Raw genomic sequence first — 20,721 nt, 5'->3', positions numbered from 1 at the left:
CATAGAAATACCAGCACTGCAAAAACAGAGGAAGTTGTAACATTTGCAATTGTATCTTCATGGATAGTTTCACTGAAGATATTGCATAATGTATTGAAGATACAGGTCTTGGAAACTAATAAATAGGTAGCGTATATGTATACTAAATTGTTTTAAATTAATGCAACACTGCAAATGCTGCTTTAGACTACAGAACCCCCCTCATTCCTTTGTGCTGTACAAACATACAGCAAAGAGAAGGCCTGGAAAGCTTGTAGTCTAGAGTACAGTGGTGCATATATTTCCTTGTACCTAGAGAAGAAAGGGAAGAGGGTGCGTATAGGCTAATGATTAGTTTTCTAGTTATAAATTCTCTATCAGTGAAGATACTGGAGCCTCAGAAATGGCAGGGCAATGCACAGTTCAAGAAGAGGTTGCAGAGGTGACTGATTTGCTCCTGTGATCCTTGTCCCAGTGTGGTCCCCAGTGTAACTTAATGCAGCCTTAATAGTGGCTGGATGCTAAGGGTCTCCGGGGCTGCATGTGGGCAGACATCAGCAGAGCCTGGGCTGCCCATGCCCATTTCGCACAGATTTTAGTGATTATAACTCTTGGTATCGGGGTGCAGCTGGGTGTAAAAATATGCACTAGCTCTATGCCATTGAAGAGCCTTACATGGGGGTAAATATTTTAATTTCTAACTTTAGGGCCATCATCGATCAGCTGTGCTGCTTCATTGTGGTTATAGCCAGTATCTACTAAACAAAAATAATTTTCTGCTTGAACGGGGTTGAGACATAAATATATCCCATATCTGCTTGTTTGAAAATATGCAGGCAGTTTTTTCTCAGTGTTTACATGCTACAAATTCCCTGGTTCTTATTATGCTTATTTGCAGCATTACTGCTACTGTTAGCACTGCTAATTTGTTTCAATTTGCAGAGCAGTAAAAAGCCAAGGTGTTCTTTGTATATTGATCTTACCAGTGAAACAGTAGTATACACGTTGTGCAGAGGTGAATATTTTGTCACATTATTATTGCCTTTACCAGTGTATTATTAGAATTTACCTGGGGTAGTTCAGGTCCCTGAGGGCTCCAGCAAAAACGCACCAGCTGGCAATTGCATCTTAAGAGCCATTTTGTTACCTGGAAACTGCTCAAGCCCGGCATGATGTGACCATGCCCCTAATGTGCCTCTACTGGTGTTTAGGAAGAGCTGTGCTGGAGGTGGCTGCGCTAAGGTTACTCTGCTGCTCCTGTGCGAGAGGGTAATTCTCAAAAGAGAGGGGAGGAGAGGGCAAGGGAGACAGAAACTATGTTTCCCATGAGCTACTCTGAAAGCTGAATAGAAAGGGAGAAAACTGAACTCAGTGCATTGGTATTTTTGTAAAATGATTTAAAGTGCAGAGGGCACCAGGATCATTTATCAATTTATTATTATTTCTTTTGTTGTTGATCCTGAAATATCTCTGCATTAATGTTAATTACAAAAAAAAAAATCAACTGTTGCAATGTGTATCACGTTACATAGTCTTGAACGCCAGGGTCCTTTGTGACTGCGCAGCAGAGCACTGGTGCATGTGCTTTCAAGAGCCCTGTCACAAAAGAACAGAGTAATGAATTATTTGACTGTATATTTAAAGATAATTTCAGTATCAATAATGTGAGAGAAGTTCTGCTTTCCCCCATAGCCAGTATGCAAATGGGAACTCTTTTAAGGGCTGTGGCACGTGAATGAATTTTGATGATTGCTTGTACAGAGACTGCAAAGGCATACTTTGTCCTGAAGGAGTTTGGGATATTGATTTGGGAATATGAGACAATGTGACTATTTTAGATATATCCTGTTTCATAAGTTGAAGCTGGTATTTTACTTTCACATTACTGTCCCGTTCCAAAATCCATTCAAATGAGTAGAAGTCTTTTTATGTATAAAGGTTTTACATTTAAAAAGTGCTTACAGCATGTGTTGTATTTTATCACATCCCTACCAAAGTGTATTATCAGGATGCCAATGCTTGACTTTAAGTCTATAACATCTGAGAATATCCCTTTTTAATAGAAGCAGCAAGAAAATTAAGACTATTTTCCTGCAAATTTACTTGGGTTAATATAGAAGTAAAATAATTAAGATTGTTAAATTTATGCTAGATTTGGATTAACAACTGCTTCTCCTGAGAAACATAGAGTGTTTCAGAGACTAATACAAAAAAATGTCTATATTGCTAAAATGAAAATCAGGAAATGGACCAGTTGTGGGAGGTCTATATGCCAAAATGCAGAATCAGAATATTAGTAATATAATTTTCTAACAGAAACATGGAAGTTTAATTCAGGGGGAAACACAGTTACCGATGTGTTTTTTCCACCTTTAGGCATGCTTACGAGTCCAGGAGCAGAAACTTCAGAAATTTGACAACACAGTGGCTGAGATAGAAGAACTTCTGAATAGTAATGAACCTCCACTGGAGTTACAGGTATGAAGAAGCTTTTACAACTAACACACCAGTACTCATTACTACAGCCCGGCTTCTAGTAACGTCTTTGGCACAGTTATTTCTTGGTTTGACTTAAATCTACCCAAAGAGAATTGGAGGCATTTTGTTGGCTATTAGTAGTGACATTTCATTTGTTGTCTTTCTCAAGGTGTTAGAACCAAACCTGTCATTTTAAACACAAAGGCATCTCTCAGTCCTGTGCCTTTTAGGGACTTAGATCTGACTCAACTGTTTTGCAGGCCTGCTGAAAGAGGCCAATATCAGTGATATCTGGCTTTTAGCTATTGGCCAAGAACAGGGCATAATGGACCTTGTCATCCCTTTGGGGATCCCAGCAACTCAGCATACTGACTGTGTATTTTAAACTGTACCTTTACCTGGATATGGCTTAATGTAGCTTGGTAGTATGTAGCTATTTGCATAGAGTGGTGTTTACTGTAACGTTTTCCTTTGGGATATCACGAGGAAATCTTCATCTTTTTGTGTTAACTTCACACAGCAAAGAATAAATCCTTCTATACTGTTTGAGACCACGTTAGCCTACCTTGATCCTATACCAATTCCCTAAGCAAACACTCCCAGTGTCTATCAGATGCACCTTGATCTTGACCCAGTTTGGCTATTTGTGTGTTTATCCTCAGCAGGCAGTGAACTCAGAGTTTCACTTGGTAAAGTGATCTAAGGAGCTTAGGAAAGGACTCGGCAACCTTGTGTTGTGCACACTATGCTACTCTGGAGCACCAGATGCCCTGAGCCCCCTGGGGTGGTGTTTCAGCATGTGGCCGTGATGCCATTGAGTTGCCGTCTCATGCAAATCTGCAGAAGTCTTAAGGATAAGGTTAAGGACCTGCTGCTCCTTAATGACTAGGCTTGAGCTAGAGCTCCCCACCTCTCTGCTGTCCTTGCCTGTTTTCTGGATCAGCGTGGGGAATTTGCCCTTGTGCCCTCCACTGCAGGGAGGTGTGTTACAGAGAGCTGGCACCCTCTTTTTCATGGTAGCTGAAGCACATGTAAAGCCTTTATCTAGCTGAGAGTAGGCACTGGGAGTAGACTGACAAATAAATTTGTTAGTGAAGCAACACTAGTAAATGCATCACTAATAAAGATGAACTGAGATCATTCCTCCTCAGAAAAGCAGGGCTTAAATAATATTACTTTTCAATTTGTGGAGTGGGAGGGAAAGAAACTGGAAGAAACTCTGATTGAAATGTCTGGATTTCAGATCATTTCATTGCTTTTTGTGTCTGTCATGGAGTTCTGTAATATTCTAGGAAATCAGCCCAATATAATTTCTTATGTATGTTTATTTCCAATTTTAAGGTCATCAGGTCATCTGTTGTGCAAAAAATGGAGCTAATAAAAGAGCTCTTGTCAACGAAGCGGGGGACCAGTGAACTCAGCTTGAATACAGCAGAACTAAAAGGAGACCTTGATCTGGCCAAGACACAGATTGGAATGACCGAATCACTTTTAAAAGCTTTATCTCCTTCTGACACCTTAGAGATCTTTACTAAATTAGAGGTAGCATGCCACAAATTACACATCTTTAATAATTTCATTCATTATATCTCTCCTGGGCAAGTCTTCGTAAGTGTTTCTCCTGTATATGTTGTAAACTGCTAGAATAATTCAAGTGAAAAGCGTGGCTTGAATACTTCCTTAAGCTGCCAGAAGCATGAAAGAAAAGCCTGTTTTCACTGGATGTTATCAGCGGCTTTTGGTAATGGTTAGTTAGGCACAAAATCAGTATCCCACCCAAGATATGTTGAAGCAGTAGTGGGGGTACTGGGTTGTATCTTTTCCAAGACTGAGTAATATACACAGGTTGTCTTTGTGCCACCTGAGGTTGCCTGTAAGGGGAGCTCCAAGGAGGCAATCTCAGCCAACTTTCCATCCTCTCTGCACCACGGAGAGAGGTGAAGAAAGAGCTGCTTCCTGCTTGGAGGTTCAAGGCTGGCCAGATTTAAACCTCCTGTTGAGCAGTGAGTGGATTATGCACGTTCTGGGTGTCAGTGTTTGGGACACTGTGAAATCACAGGCATTGGAAGAAAGATACAGCTTTTAATGAATTCTCCCAGCTCCCTCTACGTTATCTTTCAACCCACAGGGACTTGACATTCAGAGTAAGGCATTTAGGGGTGGAATAGTGCCTATGACAGCTAAGGCATTATAGCTTCTAGGTATTATACACTCTGGAACATACTATATTACTGTGTGCGTCACATATCTATTCTGTGTGATGCCAAAATGTGCATGAGTGAATGTACGTGTGATTATGTATGCATACAGATGTATACACACTGCTCAAGGAGAGTTTAGTGCTTATATCTGCCTACTGAGTGCCTTGTTAATGTCAATATACTTTAAGAAATTATTTTGACACATAGGCAGGACTAAACCCTTTTGCAAAAGTCTAATATGTACTAAAGCAGCTCTTTTTAAGAGTTGCCCTTTTTTTTTAACTTTAGGAGATACACCAGAAAATTCTACAACAAGAACACCATGTGACATTACTCCAAGAAGAGACAGATTGTCCTGATGTGGATGAATTAAATAAGCAGCTTAAATGTGTCACTGATTTATTTAATAAGAAGAAACATGTCTTTCAAGACCACTTTATCGGTGTTTTGAACCGTAAGCAAACACATTTCACATTTATGTAGCTTTATAGGCTTGTATTGGCCATCATAATCACTTAAAGGTTATGCAATTGATTTATTTTTTGGTTTGGTGTCTGAAACTGCTTCGATATCTCAAACTGCTTCAGAGTTCTGTTTCTTACTTTTACATTTAAAAAAACAGATAAAAGAAGTATAAAGCATAATTCAGGAACAAATGTTAGAACATTTTATTTAAAAATAAAGAAATCAAACTTTGTATTTTTTCCAGTCATTCTTTATTTAATCTTAGTTATGAGAAGGAATAGTGTTATTATTTACTTTTTGTTTTATGCAGACACGGGACTGTGCAGGTGTAGAATTAGGCCCAAACCTAGTCTCATCTTCAAATAGTTTTTGAGTAGTATTTATTTGTGTGGAAATGACAAAAGTTGCCAATAGGCTAATTCAGGTTTACTGAAACTGCTATGCATAGCAGAGACTCTTCCTCCCAAGTGAACAGGTATGTTTATTGTCAATTAATGTTGGGTAAAAAAAAGTATGAACTGCAGCTTTTTCTGTCACACGGTCTGTAGTGAAAAGCAACCTTTGACAGAAGCACTGATAAATGTAATTACAAATTGTCTGAAATCTTCACGTTAAATAGGATTTTCTTTTACAGAGTAAAATTAATAACGAAAATTGGAATGTATCTTTCTTCAGGTCAGTGCAAGAATTTTAATGACTGGTTCAGCAGCACTCAGCTGTCTTTGAAGGACTGCTTTGACCCCTCAGAAACAAAACCAATACTGGAAGAAAGACTGCAGAGGCTAAAGGTAGAGTATTAAAATCTTCTAATTTCTAAAGCTGATTGTTCTTTAAGTTTTACTTCCTTACACAGGAGACTATTCTTGGGAGTGAATTCACCTACAGTGGTTTTGTAACTTGAGGGTGAAAGAACAATTCATTTAACTTAAAGTGTTAGGGCAATAAGTGAAATGAAAATAATGCTTTGTTAAAATGGAGTATCAAAGTTCAAGTTCAGACATAGTTGGGCAAGTGAGAGGCAGTACAGTAGTTAGTGAAAGTCAATGGACCTTGACCAAGTACTTCAGTGTGCAAAGATGCAGAAAATCAAATATGTAGAGAGTGAAATGAAATTCGGACCTCCATTGGACTAAAATATTAAAAATATGCATTCACTTCATTGCAGCCAGATTTTCACTCTAAGTCAGACAGAATCAACAGGAAAGAGATGGAATAGCCACAACAACTGCAAGAATCAATCACAATTAAGAGGCGGAAGAAGACATAGTGATGTCAGTGCTAGCTTTGAATGCTGCTTGCCTATTTCATCTGTGTCTATTTGTGCCGTAGAGAAGAAAGTCCAAGTCTTCTACTTCACTTTCTCCTTATTTTACAAACAGCAACTTTTCCATTTACAAGTGGAATGGTCAGATAACTGTGAATTAACGTATGTTTCTTTTCAGGAACTGGAATTGCTGTAGAAAGTATTGGTGGAGACAACAAGAGTTGCAAAACTCTTGTAATATAAATATCTACTATACAGCAGCAAATTTGACAAATGCATCTTGTGTTTGTGCTCTTATTCAGTACTTCCTAACATCTGAAGGCAAAGACAGAGATATCCAAGAGGTTAAAACTTTATTGAACAAAGTGAAGCATTACTTGCCCAAAGGAAGCATTAACCACCTTAACAGCCGTGTGAGAGATCAAGAAGCAGAACTACAAAGATTGATCTCCAAATGTCAGAAACGGGAAAAGGAACTTAGTGCTTCTCTCCAGCAGCTCAGTAGGTACGGAACTTATGTAGTTTCTGACATTTAAATCGCAAGTGGTATAAAATGATTCATTATTAAACAGTCATAGCGAATGGCAAACAACCTTGCTTTTTATTGAAGATGGTATTTTAATAAAGGGTAGTGAGTGTTTTTTTGTTTGTTTTCATGTGTTTTTTCACTTTGTAGCAGACTCAAGTGTTATATGGGAGTACGTGCTTATGGATAGTTTCAGTGACATGAACCAAGATACTTAAAATCGCTTGTGCTTAAAAGTTTGCTTGATCAGGCACATGATATTTGTTACTTTTTCAGCTAAACACTGCTGTCAGCAGGTTTTAGTCATGTAATGCCTCTCATTTTGACTTGCGTCTGTATTTAAACTCTTCAGCCTTGAAGAAAGCAGCACGATCTTGGAAGAATGGCTCACTGCTCAGGAAGAAAAACTAAAAGAGATTAAAAAAGATGAAACAAAACTTGAGAACTTCTATAAAACTCTGTTAATGCAGAGGTATTGTTTTCTTCAGTCTCTTTTTAAGAACCGTCTTCTAAAGAAGATTGCTCCATGTTGTTACAACTAATAGCTGTTTACTAATTTTGTGTATTTTTCAGAAAACCATTTGACTCCATGGCTCAGCTAGCAAATTCCTTGAGGGATACTGGGCTGACAGAATATGAAACCATTTCAGAAGCCAGTGATCTTATTAGTAGATACCAGACACTGATAACACATGTAAGTGAAATGGCAGGAAATACTGAGAAACTTCCACTAGAAGGACAAAATTTTGAAGAACTTGTCCAGGATGTTTCTTGCTGCATCAAAAAGCTTGAGGAGGCTGTTAATAACCTGAGTTCACAGGAAAGTGAATTGCCATCAGAGGAAAGGATTAATCAGATAAAGGTATTGTGTTAAATGTACGCCTTTTCCACTTAACAGCTCATGCTAATATCAGGGGAATGCTTGATGAGTCAGTACCTCTTAAAAGATACTGTCACTGCTGATTGCCTGCGGTTTTGTGGCTTATTTGGGGAGGGGGTATGTGTTTGGGTTTTTTTGGTTTTGTTTTTGCATAGTTTATTATGCATGTAAGATGAGATTCTCTGCTGCATCTCTGGGTGGAGCAGCACTGAACTCATAAGGTGCTAGTGACCATGTGCCTTCCCATCATAGCCTACTCCAGAGATGGAGAGGGAGGTCAGTAATGTAGCTGGGGCATCTGGAGAGCCTCTGGAAAGTGTGTGGCTTCTCAGGTGTCCTGCAGTGCCATTGCACTGGGCTGCTTCACTACCTGGGTGGCTCTCTCAAGCTCCAGTGTCCTCTTCGGTGTCTCCTCTCTCTGACTCCTTAAGATGAGGATGCCAGGATTTACATGTTTCGTTCTGTGGAAGGGGTAGTATTGTGACAAATATCTCTCCCTAAGATTTAGAGCATTTTTTTTAATTTGTCGGCACAATATTGGTTTTGTTATGTAGAGAATAATTAATAAATCAGCTTCATGATTCCAGACTTCCTAAAACTAGATGATATATCCATTTATGTATCAGTTATTTGATATATTGGAAGGAGAATTCTTTTGTCTTGAACAGCAGTGTACAAAGTGTGAAAAAACTCATTGGTAGTTGTATATGTACTGCTTCTTCTTCTTGTTTAATACAGGAAATCACAGTTCTCAAAGATGCAGGAGAGGCCAAAATAAAAAACATGGTAGCTCTAGGAGAAACTTTAATGAGAAATGAAAAAAATAAGAAGGCAGTGGTTCAGCAGACTATTTCGGAGCTCCAGAACAAGTGGGAGAGCACCTGTCAGCTAGCCACTGAATGTAGAAGGTAATGTGGAATTTGCCAAGAGGCAGTACAGATCACTTACTACTATATTGACTTTCTTCTCTTCTTCCTGCACCAGTTCCACTGAATTTGTGTTCTTTTGGGGCAGAACAAGATACCTACAAAAGTTACCTGTATTTCTGCAGTGTTGTGGAGGTGCAGGTCACAGCTTGGATTGAACGGTCAAGTGGGGAGTGTAGCCAGGATGTGTAAGGGTGGTGGCAGGAGAGCTGATGGGGTCTGCCCAGCTTGCCTCAGATTCCCTTTTGATACTGAAGTAGCTCAGCCACTCTTGTAAAAAAACAAAACAAAACAAACAAAAAAACCCCCGTGCACCCAATTCTCCTTGTTTCATTAGACAGTGAGGGTGCACTGATTTAACCACTACGGTCCTTCCTTGCAACGTGATCTGGGCTCTGTGCCCCAGGTGTGGTCCCCCAGCAGAGGTGCAATCTACCTTTGTGCAAATTCATACTGCTTCAGAAGAGAGTTTGGGGTAAATCCAGGAGGCTGGGATTTTTAAAGTAGAGTTTTTAAAGCCTGCTTTATTCTGGCTCTAGGAGAGGCTTTCTTGGCTGTGGCAGCTGGTATTGTTAAGTCAGCAAAGGCACTTCAGTGTCACTGGCACTGTGGCAACTGTGTCTGAAAGCCAAACTGATCCTTTAAAACATGTCAGATGATTCTAAGTGTGTTGTGTAAACATAAACTGAAGTTCTGATTTGCACATGCAGACACTTTAAAGATTATTTGTCTCCTGTAACATCCTTGAACCGACTTTCGGTAAAATCACTGGGAACTTTGCTGTTGAGATCAGTGGAAGCTAGAGTAGGCCTACTGTATACTTTTTAAAAAATATCCATGGAAAGAATTATTAAAAACAAGTATTTTTGAGAATATTCAGTTGCCTTCTCTTATTACTGAGCACTCAGTACAAGCAATACAAGTGGCATTCAGAAAGATAGAGCATTGGCTATATTGGATCCAACACAGCAGAATGCAGAGCACCCTCTTCACAGTATGTTGAAGACAAGAGATGAGGTGCTCAGCACATCTGAAGAGATGCTCAGGACCTTGAAGGATTAGGCCTGTGAATAACAGATGCGACACGGTAATGACAGCAATGTGAAGCTGGAATAGGGAACTTGAAGCAAGAGTACTTAACGTATGTAAGGCTATGCTTTATTTGTCATTTGCTAAAAAATATGAATCTTGAGGGGCAAACCCCAAAACACTTAAGCTTTGCCTTTGTCCTCATTTATCCTGCTGTACTTTACAGAATTATAACCAGACTTTATTTATTTGGATTTGTTTGTGGGGGTTCATATTTTCAAATGTTGGCATTTAAGTTCCATCTGGCAGCTTCATCACTAAGTGTGAACATACAACTGTTACTTTTGTCTCATTGATCATAGTTGCATATTTCCTGTGGACAAATGCAACGCGTTCACCTACAGCAGATCAGGATGCATGCTTATAAAGCACACAAATCGAAATCCAATGTCAAGGTCAGGAAAGTAGGCACTGGATTGTGCTCACATGACCAATATTGCATATGCTGGTTTTGTTGTCTGTATCTCTAAAACACTCCCCCACCCCCATCTCAACCAATGCAATGTGTATCTTCTACAGAACATTCCCTTTCAGGAGACTGTGTTTAAGAAGTTGTCAAGGAAAATAGATTCATAGCCATATTGTAGTTTTTAAACAGAACTTCTGCTGTAATGAAAAGCAGAAGAAAGCATGAGCATCACATCTCAGATACTAGAAACTATGAACTCATAGTTTAAGGTTTAAAAGGATTAAAGGGTCACTTGTCTTGCATTTAAGTCCAGTTCAGCAGTAATAACTTCAGTATTTTTCATTTTCATCACCTTGAAAATTCCAGTCTAAAGCTGATCAGTAATTTAAAACCTGAGGAAAATATTCAGTATGCTCAAGTTCATTCTAATGGTTGGCTTGTTCACAATTTGACATTTTCTAGGTAATGAATAATTTTTTTTAAAATACTATTAAACGCAGTATTTTTTCTTAGCCCTAAAGAACAACTTCAGTTGAACAGGGAGCAATATGAGCAAAGCATAGAAGATCTGAGACTGGCTCTAACTGAACTGGAGAAACAACAACAGAAGATAGGTTTTGCCCTTCAGCCTGGTTTGCAGGAGAAGCAAGCTCAGCTGACAAACTACGCTGACCTCCTGCAGAAAGCAGAAGACTTAACTTCCCGATTTAATGAATTGAAAAGCCAGGAAGATCACCTACAGGGTCACAGTGGGGATCCCTGCTTCACAGAGGTGGAATGGTTGGAATTAAAGCACCAACATGAAAATCTGCTCAGCCAGCTACAGGTTGGAAACTCAGTCTCTTAATTTACGAGATTATTGGTATGCATGTTGATTGTAATTCTCACTGTTTGCCTGTAGTGTCACTCAGCTGGAAAGTGTATGGGTAAAAACTGGGAGTGGTGGAAGTTCCTCTGTAGGACAGGGAATTCCTATATCTTTTACTCTTACTGTGGCAAAAAGAGCACTGGAAGATCATATTTTTCACTGCCTTGTGCTTTGCAGAGGGATAAATATTTAAACAAATGAGACCAAGGTGAGCGTGAAGAACATTTTATACCTGTATAAACAGATTCAGATAAGTATAATATGAAGTATTTGTTCCTATGATCTCCAAGCCACAGTAGGTTTTTTTTCCTTTTGGAAGGATGAATGGCTTTTCCTGCATCTTGTTTGTTATTGGTTCCACCCAGTTTAGTGCAAATTGCATTTGCACCCTGTGTGGCATTCTGCATCTAATCTTTCATCCATTTTGAATAGAAAACATCCCTTTTTGAAGTATATTCTCATGGAATGCAAACTCTTCTGCTTCCGGCTACTAATGAAGATTTTGTGGATTCTATGATGTGCTGGGAAGAGGGCAAGATATTTTCTGTGCACCTGTGGTTAGCTGCATAGTTATGGGAAACAAGCAAACTTTTTGTGCTGCTGAGTCCTGGAAAAGCTGTGACAGTCTGTCGATGAGTTATAGTTGTTTGAGCTAATGGTGGACTAATCCTAGAAACTTCTTGGTTTCTAGACCATAGTGCAGACATTGGAAAGTCATGTTCAAGAGCACCAGCAGTTTCAGGATATGGTAACAGGTCTGAGCACTGAGCTGAAAACGGTCTCTGAGAAGCTTGCTGATTGTGAAGGTCCAGCAATGGAACAACCATCAGCTGAGCAAAACCAGCTGAAATCACAGGTATGTTGCTGGTTTCACATCATGGAGAAAGTGGGCCCATGCCCTAGAGGCTTGTAGAGGCCATCACATTTATAGAAGAGAACTGCTAATGGTGTCAAACTGAAAAACTAAGAAACCTTTCTAAATTATAAAGTATATGTGGTGTTCTCTTTTATCAAGATAATTGTAAGTCTAAACCCACTCTTAATGAACTGAGTGGACTTTTACTGTCAGGTGAACTGAAGGTAGAATTGTTCTAGCTCAAGCACACAGGCTTCTTCAATTTGGTTGGTTGGGTGTGGGGTTTTTTCCTCTCTGGGCATAATGAGGAAAGAGATCATTAAATTTGGTGTTAGTAAGTGTCTTTAAGTTAGCCAGAGCGGAAAGGTTAGGAAAATGTCAGTGATCCAAGTTCAGTTTTAAGAAGTGTCCTTCATGCATAAGTAGACATTCTTTTGCACTTTGGCAGAATGGATAACAGTCTTGTAGCTGTGAGCTTAGAGAGCTACTGAAAGCTGAAACCATAGCTCAGATATGGATCACTGCAATTCCCCTTCCTCCAGAATTTGCTATACCTCTAACGAGTAAAAAGATATAGGAGAGGGAGGGGATTATCTGTTCAGAACTTGGAAAGATCACCATGCACCTCACAGCATATTATCTGATTATTTTATCATTGTCGTAATGCTTATAGCTTCAAGTGTTCTGTGTTCATAAAAATGGCTGACTAATTACTGGTTTAGTATTTGACTTTATGCAGCAAATAGGTCTGCATGTACTTGTCAGCACAGTTTGTTGTTCACAACCTATTTATGATTTTAGTGATTGACTTTAGATCTTAGTATTAAGTATATTGAGTGAAGATACTTTTCAATAAAATGTTTTCTTCTGGTTTAAAGGAACAACAAGGACCTCTTAGTCGATGCGAAGACATGTTAAAGGAGATTTTGGTTTTAGCAGAAACTGTTAAACAAAACACCTCTTCACCAGGACAGAAGTTTATTAAGGATGAGATTGAAACACTTCAGAGTAAACACAGGAGTCTGGAAGAAAGACTTGAAAATGTCAAGCAAAAGGAGGAAAATACTTTCAGTGAAGCCCTTGAGTTAAAAGATGAGTTTGTTAATAAAATACAAATGGAAGACAAGGCAGATACAATGCTGAAGAGAGAGATACAGATCACTTCTGATACTCCTGTTGCTGCAGAAGAGGGCCCTGCAGCAGTGGAGTTAAAGGAGCCTTTGGAAATGCATGATGTGAGTATATTTGTTGACAGTAATGACAGTGAAAGACTGGTTAAAGAGGCATCTGTCTCTCAAATGCCTTTTTTATATTGCATCCTATATTGCATCCTTAATTTCATTGAAATTAAGCCTTGTGTAAATATATGTGTATAAATCAAAGATGTGGAGAACAACTCCCTTAACTTGCTATAACAAGTCTCTAACAAGCCAATAATATCTATTCAAAACTGCAATTTTACATTTAAACACAATCTGCATATAGCTTTCTCTTGCATGTAATTAGAGCAGGTATCCTTGGTCAGGACAGAAAGGGAGAAGGTGTTTAGATGAGAAAATTGCAGATATGTCTCTGCCAAAGAACTTTGAGGGTTTCTCTTAAACCGGTAAGACTTGTTTAGAATGGCAGCACAATATTGGTCCTGTTCTTGTAGATAATGATTTTTGCCATTCAGAGATTTAATGTTAAAAAACAATATTTAGGGTCACACAAGCAAGTTTTCTTTTATATCATTTCTCTTAGGGTCAAGATGTAAATGGAAATATGTCAGAGAAAGAGAACCAAAATGATACACTTTTGGAGGAAAGCAGTGTACTGTCAGACAGCCCATTACAGGACACCTGTCACAGCAAAGACAAATTGGGGCCGACTGGTCAGGTGCCTGACAGATATGTTCTAATATGTGTCAGTGTATATACATATGTATATATGTGTGTCTGTCTGTCTGTTCACTAGAAATGCATATATAATTCCTTAAAATTCATAGTCTTACAGAGACATATTCTCCTTTTCTGATGAAAAGAATTATGAATTATGTTCTCCAAATCATCCCCCCAACCTTGCACATGTGAAGTGTGCAAGAGATCCGTGTGATGATCTCTACAAGCCCCCTGGGCTTGGACCCACTATCTCCATGATGCAAAACCTACAACATACCTGTGATTTCAACAGGTTTTGTCACCCACATGCACAAGGTAGGTAATGAGAGGTCACTAACCTGGAACCGCTGGTCTTTAGGGGACCTCAGGACATTCGCACTGCAAATGACCTCATGTGTGCAAACTCAAGGGACCAATTTGGAGAACTTCCTCACTGTCCTCACCATTGAGCGGTAACAGTAGCTGGGAGAGATGACTGTCAAAATAGCGCAGTGGAAACCATCTGTACTGGAATTTCTGGAGAAGGAGCAAGATCAATAGTTAGAGTTGCCAAATGTGTCTAAGCAGAAACTTCTATGACAGCAATAAAAATCACATGAGCACTTACTCCTGCTTGGTTTGTCCTGAAACTGTTTCATAGTGATTGATATCCCGATATGGCAAACTGATCTGAGCAGGCATTTCCAAGAGACTCTGGGTTTGGGTTACCTCAGCCTTTTTCTTCATTCATTAAGCTAAACTGAAGATAGAGTAGACAGCTTGTGAAGTGTGATGTTCCTTAGTAAACTTAGATTTTGGACTGTGACTTTTACTGGTTGTAAACATTTTGTATTTTTCAAATCAGGGGGAGGCTGATAAAGAGAGCCCAGGTATGGAGAAACATGATAGGGTCCAAGAGGATGTTCTGGACAATGCGGTTCAGGGTGGTGAAGCAGAACTGGAAAGACATCAGGATGGTGTTGGTATTGAAGGTTGTGAAACAAGAAAGGAAACCCATCCAGCAGAGGTAACTGGACATGAGGTTACACAAGAGTGATTGAATTTGAGGGTACATGTATACAGTTTAGTTGCAGTGGGGATGATACTACTAATAAATAAATAATAAACCCCTCAAGTTACACTGAGCTATTTTTGTCTGATGTGCTGTATACTTAGTATGCGTTAACTCTCTGAATACTTTCCTGTACATTTAAAATTAGTATGGAGGAATATTTTTCTTTCATTGGTGGTTTGCTGAAGATACCGCATTCCAAGTCATCTGGATGTATTGTGAAGTCTTCTTACAGTTTTGCCTGAGTCTCTTTCATTTAGATTTCTTATTTACATTTACTTTGTATGTATGAGGCTGCATTTGAAATGCTGTGTCCTGTTTGGTGCCCCCTGGTACAAGGGGAATTTCAACAAACTAGAGCAGTGTTTAGGAGCTGGAGCCATAATGAGTGGGAAGAGTCTATGTTCTTGTTGGAGATGAAAAAGGTAACAGGTGTCTTGTTGCTGTCATCCCCTCTCTGAAGAGGTGTTACAGAGAAGACAGAGCCAGACTCTTCTCAGACCTTCAGTTTTAGCAAACAGCTACATGGAGCACAGTGTGCACTCATGAGCTTGCTGAGAATTGGGGTAAATTTGTTCATTCTGGGTTGCGAGTGGGCTAATTTCAGTACATATGCTATCTGACTTGAAGCCAGTAGCTCAGATATCCATGCAGCACGGATAGGTCCCCGATGCTGTGCTCTCCACCATGGCCATGCTGTAAGGATTTGCCAATCTTCATTATGTGTAGGTGGCTGTTCTATTTTATCTGTCCTTAGATGATAAACAAACTCAAGCAGAACTTACAGTCAGCAAATACCTCAGTGTGTACATACAGCAAATCCCTGGGCTGCCCACAGGAATATCGTGCCTGGTAATTGGCTGGGTGTCTAACCACAGACACTCTGTCTACAATACAAGTACAAGACTGGAGCCTCAGGAAAAAACTAAACCTTTTAAAAAATGCATTCAAGACTGCATCCAGGGGTACACAGTTCAAAGTCCATGCTAGAATAATGAAACATGAACAGCGTAGGTCAGAGGAAGGACACTTGCAATCTGCAATTTTTCTAAAAATTTATAACAAAACTACAGCACTGCTTCTTCTAAATGGTTTCATTTGCCATAACCTTGCCCCCAATAAATTAATAGATGTAACTGTGGTTTTCCTCATTTACCTATAATTATGGGCTTCGTAACTTTGTCATCTCAAGCACTGTAATTACTACTCAGCAGGTTTGATTAGGGCTTTTTGATTACTTGTTTCTTGTATTTTTCTTACACCAAAAGGAGAAACCTAGTGATGTCAAGAATCAGTCCTCTAGAGAAGATGTGAAGCAGGTTCAACAAAGAGTGTGCCAGAAGAGTCAAGTCCTGAAATCTCCAGCAGCTGAGAAAGATGGTCTGGAATCTAATCCCCTGGTTTCTGCGCATGAGGTAACGCACTTTCTGTTATTTCAAGCTAAATTTGTCAGAGTCATTGAATTTTTTTTCCCACCTGAAGTTCTGTTATAAAAAAAGAGGCAATTACGGTTGCATGAAAATCAAATTGTGTGTAGTTCTGCTTTATGTCCATGGTAGTTTTGAACTTTATCCAAAGTGCTAGCCACATTATATTTTTCATTGCATCTGTTCAAGAGAGTAATATTGGTTTTCAGAGCCATTATAATCAGTCTTTATTTTATGATATTTAGAGTTTCTCTTTAAATTATTAATCAGTACAACTTCTTTCAGTACAACTGTGATAGTCTGCCATCATAAGGAAGGCAGATCAGAAAACTGAAATCAAAGGGTGATCCAGCATAAGAAAATAAATGAAATAAAATAGAGAAAGGAGAATGAATTCAAGCTGAATAAATAACAAGGTACATTACTAAATGACATTACTAAGTCTATTCTTCTTTAAGAGTAAGCGTGTTACATCAGAAGTGCCCCATGACTGCTGATCCTTGGTCACCACATTCTTAAATTGAAGGTAGGGCCAGAGCTAAACTTCAGAGTTAAATCTATGGGCAGGTCCACAGCTGGCCTGTTCATTGTCAGGTCTTACCTAGGACTAGCACATCTGCTCGAACTGGAAGCCCCCCAAAAATCTCCCAAAGATCTTGGGAGTCTGGGGAGGGCCCTGCTGACTGGAAACTAGCCAATGTCATTCCAATTTATGAGAAGGGTGTGAGGGAAGACCCAGGAAACTATAGACCTGTTAGTCTAACCTCAGTTCCTGGAAAAATTATGGAGAAGATCAAACTGGGTATTATTGAAAACCATTTAAAGAACAATGCAACCATCATAGAATCACTTAGGTTGGAAAAGACCTTTAACATGAAGTCCAACCGTAAACCTAGCACTGCCAAGTCCACCACTAAACCATGTCCTTAAGTGCCACATCTACACATCTTTTAAATACCTCCCAGGATGGTGACTCAACCACTTCCCTGGGCAGCCTGTTCCAAGGCTTGATAACCCTTTCAGAGAAGAAATTTTTCCTAATATCCAATCTAAACCTCCCCTGGCATAACTTGAGGCCACTTCCTCTCATCCTTGTTCCGGAGGCACACACAATCAAATCCAACAGGCGTTAAAACTCAGGTTTATTCTTCAGTAAAAAGTTAGTTAGAATTCCGATAACATTAGTGAACTACAGGCTCAGTGATGTAAAGGGAATTAGTACTACACAGCTGACTTAAGAATCCTTGAGATTTAAAAGTGATGGCTCAAAATGTGCATATCACTCACCTAAAAGATGATGGCTGTCTCCTTTGACGAGTTACCTCGGGCGGTGCCCTGACCCAAGGGGGAGTCCCTGACTGCAGACCTGCTGCTCTGAGGAGGACTGATTGCAACATGTCCTCTGGCAGGACTCTGTTTATACCCTTGTCGAATCTGATCTGTGGTCATTGAATCCCTGTTGGCCAAGAAGGTCACCTCAGTGTACCTGGCACGTCTCGATTGGCCAGCTCAATTTTCAACCTGTGGGTTTAGGTTTTTTTTTCCTCTTCTCCCTGCCTGGAGAAGTTTTGTTTCCTGCTGGGGGCGGGGCGGGGGGAGTGTACTGCCACAATCCTGTCTCTTGTTACTTGGGAAAAGAGACTGACAGCCACCTTGCCACAACCTCCTTTCAGGTAGTTGTAAAGAGCAACAAGGTCTCCCCTAAGCCTCATTTTCTCCAGACTAGAGAACCCTAGTTCCCTCAGCTACTCCTCATAAGGCTTGCTCTCTAGACCGTTCACCAGCTTCGTTGCCCTTCTTCGGTGCTCCAGCACCTCAATGACTTCCTTGTAGTGAGACACCCAAAACTGAACACCCTATTTGAGGTGTGGCTTCACCAGTGCCTGGAACTGGGGGACAATCACTTCCCTAGTCCTGCTGGTCACACTATTTCTCATGCAAGCAAGGATGCTGTTGGCCTTCTTGACTACCTGGGCACACTACTGGCTCATATGCAACTGGCTGTTGACCAATACCCCCAGGTCCTTTTCCACCAGGCAGCTTTCCAGCCACTCTTGCCCAAGCCTGTAGTGCTGCATGGGGTTGTTGTGACCCAAGTGCAGGACCCGGCACTTGGCCTTGTTGAACCTCATACAATTGTCCTCGGCCCATCGATCCAGCCTGTCCGCATCCGTCTCTAGAGCCTTTCTATCCTCAAGCAGATCAACACTTCTGCCCAACTTGGTGTCATCTGCAAACTTGCTGAGAGTGCACTCGATCCCCTCATCTAGATCATTGATAAAGGTATTAAACAACTGGCACAGATCAGGCACAGTCAACATGGGTTCACAAAGGAAAAGTCCTGGTTAACTAATTTGATACGCTTCTATGATAAGGTCACCCACCTAGTGGTTGAAGGGAAGGAAGTGGATATAGTTTTTCTGGATTTTAGTAAGGCTTTTGAATACTGTCCCTTACAGCATCCTTCTGGGCAAGTTGTCCAACTGTGCGATGAGCAGGTTTACAGTGCACCAAGTGAAGAACTGACTGAAGGGCAGAGCTGAAAGGGTTGTAGTGAATAGGGCTACATCTGGCTGGTGGCCGGTCACCAGCAGTGTTCCTCAGGGTTCAATTCTAGGGCCAGTATTTATCAATGATCTAGATGCAGGAGTTGAATGCAGCATTAGCAAGTTTGCTGAAGATACCAAACTGGGAGGTGCTGTTGACTCTCTTAAGGGACAAGGTGCCTTGCAGAGGGATCTAGATAGATTGGAGCATTGGGCAATGATTGATGGGATAAGATTTAACTAGTCAGAATGCTGGATTCTGCACCTGGGATGAAGGAACACTGGACACGTGTATAAATTGGTTGAGGCGTGGCTGAAGAGCAGCCCTGCAGAAAGGGATCTGGAGATGCTTGTTGACAGCAGCCTCAATATGAGTCAGCAGTGTGCCCTGGCAGCCAAGAAGGCAAACTGCATCCTGGGGTGCATTAAACACAGTCAGTCAAAAGAGGTGATTATCCCACTGTATTTAGTGTTGATGCAGCCTCACCTTGAGTACTGTGTGCAGTTCTGGGCCCCACCATTTAAGAAGGATGTGAAGGTCATTGAATGCATCCAGAGGAGGGCAACAATGCTGATGAAAGGGCTGGAAGGAATGTCTATGAGGAGCAGCTAAGGACTTTGGGCTTGTCTAGTTTGGAGAAAAGGAGGCTAAGGGGCGACCTCATTGCTTTCCACAGCTTCCTGAGGAGGGGAAGTGGAGAGGGAGGTGCTGATCTCTTCTCCCTGGTATCCAGTGATAGGACATGAAAGAATGGTTTCAAAGCTGCCACAGGGGAGGTTTAGACTTGACTCAAGGAAGCATTTCTTTACTGAGAGGGTGGGTCAAACACTGTAACAGGCTTCCTGGAGAGGTGGTCAATGCCTGAAGCCTGTCAGTGTTTAAGAGGCATTTGGACAATGCCTTTAATAACATGCTTTAACTTGGATCAGCCCTGAACTGGTCAGGCAGTTGGACTAGATGATCACTGTAGGTCCTTTCCAACTGAAAACATTCCATTTCATTCCATTTCATTCCATTTCATTCCATTCTAAATTGACTGATTTTTCACTTCTAAATATGATCTTTAAATGTTTGTATTCATTCAATTTGGAGCTTGCAGAGGGAAGGGGAAGTAGGTTCTGCTGATTTTCTGAGGAAGGTGTTGGATAAGAAAGGATTTAGACTGGGGCTACACCGTAGCCTGAAGCCAGAGTCACGTTCGGCAGTTTCCCACAGGCCTGCACTGTGATGAGTCAGCAGGGGAGCCCTGGCTTTGTACCTGAAGGACAGTAGCTGGTTAGCAACCCCCATTCTCTCCCCTTCTCATGTTTTCCTCCTTTTCCAACCATTTATGGACTGAGAAACTATGGGAAACATTAAAACTGTTGTGTGGGGAGATCGACACTATGTATGTGTCTGTGTATCTGCGGGGAGGCTGTGCCATGGTATACTTTAAGAATGTCATACAAACAAGAAAACACGTACACAGCAATCCTGAGGTTTTTCTTAGTGTCAGGACACTTACTTTTCTGTGTGGTTTGATGCATTTATATTTCAGTCTGGTAAAGTGGATCTCCTCCTTACTCTGTGATAGCTTAGCTGAATTTTTCTGCTTACTTCAGTTCTATGGCACTCCAAAGTCTCTTAAGATGAAATCCTATGTCTGAATTGATAAAGCCGTTACAGATGTGTACACAGAGAAATGGAAAAGTTCTCTGATTGACCATTTCATGAGTGGTTCCCTTCAGTTTTACTGAAAATAACCAAAAGAGTGCAAATAAATAGAATTATTCTTTTCCACTATAGTCTACAATGTGCTACATGTTTCCCACACTTGGAAGCAGGTGTGTTTTGGATAGCTCATGACCCACAGAGACAGATGACAGTGACAGCTTA

At 40.5% G+C, this 20,721-nt stretch overlaps 1 protein-coding gene across 6 annotated transcripts in view; it reads left to right on the top strand.

Moving 5' to 3' along the window:
* The window catches only part of SYNE2 (spectrin repeat containing nuclear envelope protein 2), a 190,278-nt gene that overhangs the window by 55,277 nt on the left and 114,280 nt on the right, over window positions 1-20,721 (top strand). For 4 of the 6 annotated variants that reach the window (XM_049828822.1, XM_049828821.1, XM_049828824.1 and 1 more), the window contains exons 34-47: window positions 2,356-2,457; window positions 3,799-3,999; window positions 4,947-5,112; window positions 5,799-5,911; window positions 6,690-6,892; window positions 7,266-7,385; window positions 7,487-7,775; window positions 8,532-8,701; window positions 10,731-11,043; window positions 11,777-11,941; window positions 12,820-13,176; window positions 13,685-13,846; window positions 14,666-14,827; window positions 16,141-16,287. In XM_049828822.1, coding sequence (XP_049684779.1) covers window positions 2,356-2,457; window positions 3,799-3,999; window positions 4,947-5,112; window positions 5,799-5,911; window positions 6,690-6,892; window positions 7,266-7,385; window positions 7,487-7,775; window positions 8,532-8,701; window positions 10,731-11,043; window positions 11,777-11,941; window positions 12,820-13,176; window positions 13,685-13,846; window positions 14,666-14,827; window positions 16,141-16,287 — 2,670 coding nt within the window. The remainder of the gene's footprint in view (window positions 1-2,355; window positions 2,458-3,798; window positions 4,000-4,946; window positions 5,113-5,798; window positions 5,912-6,689; window positions 6,893-7,265; window positions 7,386-7,486; window positions 7,776-8,531; window positions 8,702-10,730; window positions 11,044-11,776; window positions 11,942-12,819; window positions 13,177-13,684; window positions 13,847-14,665; window positions 14,828-16,140; window positions 16,288-20,721) is intronic. The other 2 variants (XM_049828819.1, XM_049828823.1) reach the window with 2 other exon arrangements.

Source organism: Accipiter gentilis, chromosome 25 (assembly GCF_929443795.1).
Source record: "Accipiter gentilis chromosome 25, bAccGen1.1, whole genome shotgun sequence".
In the NCBI taxonomy this organism is placed as follows: domain Eukaryota; kingdom Metazoa; phylum Chordata; class Aves; order Accipitriformes; family Accipitridae; genus Astur; species Astur gentilis.
The sequence above is the reverse complement of the archived record's forward strand: the minus strand, read 5'-3'. Positions and strand labels throughout refer to the sequence as shown.